At 36.0% G+C, this 6050-nt stretch overlaps 1 protein-coding gene across 1 annotated transcript in view; it reads left to right on the top strand.

The window, feature by feature from the left end:
- The first annotated feature begins 1027 nt into the window (after window positions 1–1027).
- LOC123866533 (nose resistant to fluoxetine protein 6) overlaps window positions 1028–6050 on the top strand; it is a 55278-nt gene continuing 50255 nt past the window's right edge. Inside the window, exon 1 of the mRNA XM_045908177.1 lies at window positions 1028–1545. Within this exon, the coding sequence (XP_045764133.1) occupies window positions 1080–1545 (466 nt within the window). The 5' untranslated portion in view covers window positions 1028–1079. The remainder of the gene's footprint in view (window positions 1546–6050) is intronic.

Raw genomic sequence — 6050 nt, 5'->3', positions numbered from 1 at the left:
GAACTTATAACATAATTTAGATATCTGCGTACCTATATAATATTAGGTATTATTATAAATCCACGAACCAGTTTATGATTGGTTTTGTTGGACGTCATGATGATTAATTAATAATGAAATTAATTTAAATAATTTATATTTGGTCATCATAATTATTAGAAAATAGTTTGATAATAGGAATACGATTTTATGGCTCAAAAATAGTGTAAAGTTCACATTATAATATTAATGAAAAGTAATAATGTTATAATAATAACGGAGTAGAAACAATTCGGAAGTATTAATAACATTGACGTAAAGGTATTGCAGTTAATTTGGAAGGTTGTATTGAACTTAAATTAAAAAAGATATAAAACTTCTGAATTTTGCCTTGATTATATTTTATATTTGTGTCTGCAGTTTTTTAAAATAGCAGATGAATAAAAAATAGGTCATATTTTTTATTACGCTTTCGCCTTTTAATATTTTACAAGGATACTATTAATTATGCCCGCGAATTCGACCGCGTTGATTACACGAATTTCAAACCCCTATTTTACTCCTTTATGGATTGAATATTCAAAAATTATTATATAATGGATGTCTTTGTCATAATAACTATTTGCATGCCATATTTCCAAATTGCAGCCCCATCCGTCCAGTAGTTTAAACTGTCCGTTGAAAGATCAGTCAGGCAGCTATCAGTCAGTCAGTCAGTCCACTTTTCCTTTTATATATTATACTAGCTTATTCCCGTGACTTCATCCGCGTGGACTACACAAACAAACCCACAGCTTGTTAACACAGTTACAAACATTATACAATTTACGCGTACAATCAACTTGAGCAAATTTCTAATCAAGTAGTTATGGACCAAAAATATTAGTAAACCACAAAACGAGCCTTTAAAATGCCATATAAATGTCCTTATAGCACGCTAATACAAAGAATACAGCCTCGACAAAACAATGGCAATTACAATAGGGTAATGGTCACAGGACACTATGAACAAAGCGGTGACTTAGTTTATTTCATTGATCAAGCCTCGAAGGCTGTGATTCAGTCGGTAAACAGAAGCGGCGCGCGCGCACGCCTCCATAATGATCTCGATCGGAGTGCTCGTCCTAGCGTTCGCGATCGCCACCACCGGGCAGACATATAACGAGACAAACATCGACCAACAGGTTTTGAAACGTCTCAACAATATTATTAACGCAACCGGTCATTTGGACCCTCGGGATATAGCCCGGCTCAATCGCACAGCTCACAACTTAGGTCTCGATAGGGACTTAATTGCGAAACTATCAGAGAGGTTGAAAAATGAGATGGATGTGAAAAGAAAACACGATCCAAGTTACAATTTGTACGAAGATGGCACGGGGAATAGTGAGGCTTCTAGAGTCGATGTGGTTGAGGAGTCCCCGGATTATGCTTCGTCGGTAGTGCTTGCCAGCGATCTCCTGTCCCTATCAAGTGCTGTGGCGAACGTAAAGGAACAAGTATGCCGGGAACAAGGATATAGGTTCCTGGATGGACTGCTTTTAAACAAAAGATGGGCGTTGAAGAGTAAGTTTAATTTCTTTTATTACTGATAGTGGTAGACTTTCGACAATTTAGAAAAACCGGCCAAGTGCGAGTAGAACTCGCGCAACTAGGGTTCCGTACTGGGGTATTTTTTTCAACATTTTGCTCGATAAATCAAAAACTATTATGCATAAAATAAAAATCTGTTTTAGAATGTACAGGTAAAAGCCCTTTCATATGATACCCCACTTGGTATAGTTATCTAACTTTGAAAATTTAAACACCTTTTAATTTTTTTAATGATGTAACCACAAATTCACGGTTTTCAGATTTATACCTTTACTTGTACTATGACCTATACCTACCTGCCAAATTTTATAATTCTAGGTCAACGGAAAGTACCCTATAGGTTTTCTTGACAGACACGACGGACGGACGGACAGACAGACAGACAGACAACAAAGTGATCCTATAAGGGTTCCGTTTTCCTTTTGAGATACGGAACCCTAAAAAGGTCTAAATAAGTAATTTGCTCTTCTAAATTGGTTCTGGTATTTCCTGAGCATTCCCGTACTGTTCTTATAGCGACCAACACGAGGTGTTCTGCCATAACATCCATATGGCATACCGGTTTTATTTATTTGTTTGTTTATACTTGTTTTGTATCATGCCAAGTTATCACTTATGATTCTAATCAAGCGTGAAGCTGTCAACAATAATAATGGATTAATTCGGTGCAGGATTGACCTTAAATATATCGCTCATGACTGTGTGCAAAAATTGATAACCTATAAAATATGTACATTAAACTCTAAGCAATGCCAAATATTTTTGCTCGTAAAATTAGCATAACAACTTTTGGTAAACGAAACAAAATAATTATAATACATATTTCGTGAGCCGAACTAACAGGTTGCTTTAGGAGTCGAAAACTGCGCAGCACCATTTTCCAGAGGTTTTAAGAATTCTTCAACATTTATAATTCTTCCCGCGCTCTTTGGTAAAATAAAACATCATGATGAAACTGGAATTTCAAATGCGAAAGCGTGTTTGTTTGTTGGTTTGAACTTCGATCACGCCGTAACATTGGTCGACGTGATTTTTTGCGTGAATGTGTAAAAGACATAGAGGTAAAAGACCTGGAAGGTGGCAACTGACACTTTTTTGTCTCGGAAAATCAAAGAGCTCCCACCCATATTATTTTCAAAAACTTTATCTACGTGGATGACGTTGAGGGCATCGTCAAGTAGACACAAAAATTAGGAGAAAATTCTTGGATTTTCTGTTGAGTTTGAAATGATCCATCTCTGTTTTGAGAGAGCAGGGAGCAGGTCTCTTGTAATAAAAGTTAAAACAAGAGATATTTAATTGCTTAAAACGGACACAATAAATTACATAACTCCGAAAAGTTGTCTGGGGTGTGTCTGGGGTCGAACCCCCGACCTTCAGAATAGAAGGCCAACGTCTTAACCACCAGACTAACACCGTTCTCCTATACTAATAAATAAATTAATTGAAGTGTCGTGTCTGTTTGAACGGGCTAATCCTCGGAATGGCTAAACCTATTTTGACGGGACTTTCACAGACAAGATTAACCAAGGAGTAACATAGGCTACTTTGAAAAACAGAGGAGTTGTGTTTTTCTACTTATACACTGATGTCTCCGAGATTTCTGAACCGATTTGCGTACTTTTTTTTATCGAGAAGGGAACTTTGCGATACTGTTCCATAAAAAATTTGGATTCCAACTCCTCAATCCTGATGCTGCAGAGGATCTGACCAATGCACGGGGGCGAAGCTGCGGGCATCATCTATAGTTTACATAATAATATTTATACTTGAACACCGTATGGGTTAATTTTTTTTATTAAGCGACCTTAGAAGTAATTTTAATATACGTAAAATTAATTTAAATCTGTTTAAATTAATAAAATGAATAATAGTTGCATATTCAAAATAAAGCAATACAATTTAAATGATTTAAATTTTGAGATCGCGAATTTTTGTTATACTTACCTAGTTTACGAGGAATGCAAATATTTTTCCTTAAAAGAAGTGTTACAATGAGAATCGCGACAGAACAACTACAAGGTTAAGGTTATCGGAAATTAGTAGGTAGTTCTTTTATTAATATAATTAACCTTTTACAATATTTAATAAACGATAATTACAGCACCTATTTAAAAATGTTTAATTTGGATTAAGACTTCGGCCTTCTTTTTATCCGTCCTCCGGCACGCACTTCTAATTTTCCGAGTTTTTTTTCAGAGTTATATGCGTTTAAATATGGTGAAGAAAAACATCGTGAGGGAAACTGCATGTCTTGGAGTAGTTCTCCATAATCCATAATGTTCTCAAAGGTGTGTGAAGTCTGCTAATCCTCACTTAGCCAGCATGGTGGACCTATACCACAGTTTTACGACTGTGCCTATACCATAGATAAAAGAAAGAAACTTTTAACTATGACCTATATACCTATAGACCTTCGTATTGTGAGAGGACACCCATGCTCATTAGTGAGCCGGTGAAAGGTAGATCATAATGATTTAAATGTTGATTATAAAAGTGTGTCTGTATCTGTGTCCATCGGTCTGTCTGGTAGCTATTCACGATCGATTTTGTCTATGGTAAAGCAATACCTTGCATCCTGGGGAAGGACATAGACAACTTAAAGGTATCCTGGGAAAAACAATCCCACGGGATTTTCAATCGGCTGGTGATGGGTAGAGTTGATGATGAATTACAGTGAGCGGGGATTTGGGGCAGCAACTTAGGGTTTAAGGAACCTAACGGGATCCTATTACTAAGATTTCGCTGTCCGTCCATCCGTTCTGTCTGTCAGCGGGCTGTATCTCGTGACCGATTTTTTAGTATGACTGATACATAATTTTGTTTATTTTCTATAGGTACAATTACATCTCGATCTTTTTTGGATACTCGATTGCGGTAAAATGACAGCTACAGTGTATACAAGTGTAAATTAAAAAATTATAACACCCCCGACAAGTGAAGGTTACAGTAACTAGAAAAGAGCTGATCTCAGATCTGAGCTGAGCCGTATGAACTTTCATACGGCTGAACCGATTTTCTTGGATTCAAAATTCAAAAAAATCAAAATTCAAAATATTTTTATTCAGTTGAATCGTCAAAAGCATCTACCACTGGTTCGGAATGCCTTTCCTACCGAGAAGAACCAGCAAGAAACTCGGCGGTATTACTCGGATTATATAGGCAAGAACGCTCTCGATCAAGCCACCTTTCAAACAAAAAAAAAATCTACATTAAAATCGGTTCATTAGTTTAGGAGTTACGACGCCACAGACAGATACACAGATACACACGTCAAACTTATAACACCCCTCTTTTTGTGTCGGGGGTTAAAAAATCACAATTACGAGTGTCTGATTGGCTAACGTACTTTCGCTTTTGGTCAAAATCCATTGTCACAGCAACAAAACCACAAACCATAAGATAGAGGTCAATCAATAAAACCGCAATGAGTAATTTAATAATAATTTAGATAGGTATAAACAAAAATAAAAGGTAACGATAACATGTAAAGGTAAAGTAAGATGTTTTCCGTCACCGTTCAATTAAGTGGTTTTTAATTGCTTAAAATGCAGATAACTCCGAAAAAACCGGCCAGAGTCGCGCACCGAGGGTTCTGTACTCGGGTATTTTTTCCGACATTTTGCACGATAAATCAAAAACTATTGTAAATAAAAATCTGTTTTAGAATCTACAGGTAAAGTCCTTTCATATGAATCCTACTCCACTTGGTATAGTTATCTTACTTTGAAAATTAAAAATACTAATTATTTGTTTATTTCTTTTTGTGATGTAACCACAAAGTCACGGTTTCCGGATTTTTTCCTTTAGAATAGAATAAAATAGATTTTTATTCAAATAGACTTTTACAAGTGCTTTTGAATCGTCAAATAATTTACCAAGTGGTTTATTACATTTATTTTTATTTATTTATTATTATGTATTAATAAATTAATCGGAATGCCGTTCCTACCGAGAAGAACCAGCAAGGAACTCGGCGGTTGCTCTTTTCAATTCTTCAATTATTTGTGCTATAAGACTTACCTACCTGTCTTTTATAATTCTAGGTCAACGAGAATTACCTACCCTATAGGTTTATTGACAGACACAACAGACGGACAGACAGATAACAAAGTGATCCAATAAGGGTTTCGTTTTTCGTTTTGAGGTACGGAACCATAAAAGTTAGAGATAGGTAGCGCGCGATCGAACCTCCGATATTCCGTATAGGAAGCGGACGTCTTAACCACTAGGCTATAACGGCTCATTTACGTCATAGCTATACATTTGTGCTTTATGTGAATTAAAAGAATTAAGCAACATTTATTGAAGCAAAAAAATATAGGAAATGAAATATGATGTCTTGATAGTTTATCTTTTTGTCACGTCTTGTTTGTCGACGTGGGTTTAAATGAGTAAGAGCCTCTATTGAATTTATTAGTCACTAGCCGATGCCCGCGATTTCGCCCGCGTGGATTAAGGTTTTTCGAAATCCCGTG

Source organism: Maniola jurtina, chromosome 6, assembly GCF_905333055.1.
Source record: "Maniola jurtina chromosome 6, ilManJurt1.1, whole genome shotgun sequence".
NCBI lineage: Eukaryota > Metazoa > Arthropoda > Insecta > Lepidoptera > Nymphalidae > Maniola > Maniola jurtina.
Note: the sequence above shows the minus strand (reverse complement) of the source record. Positions and strands in the feature narration are given on the sequence as shown.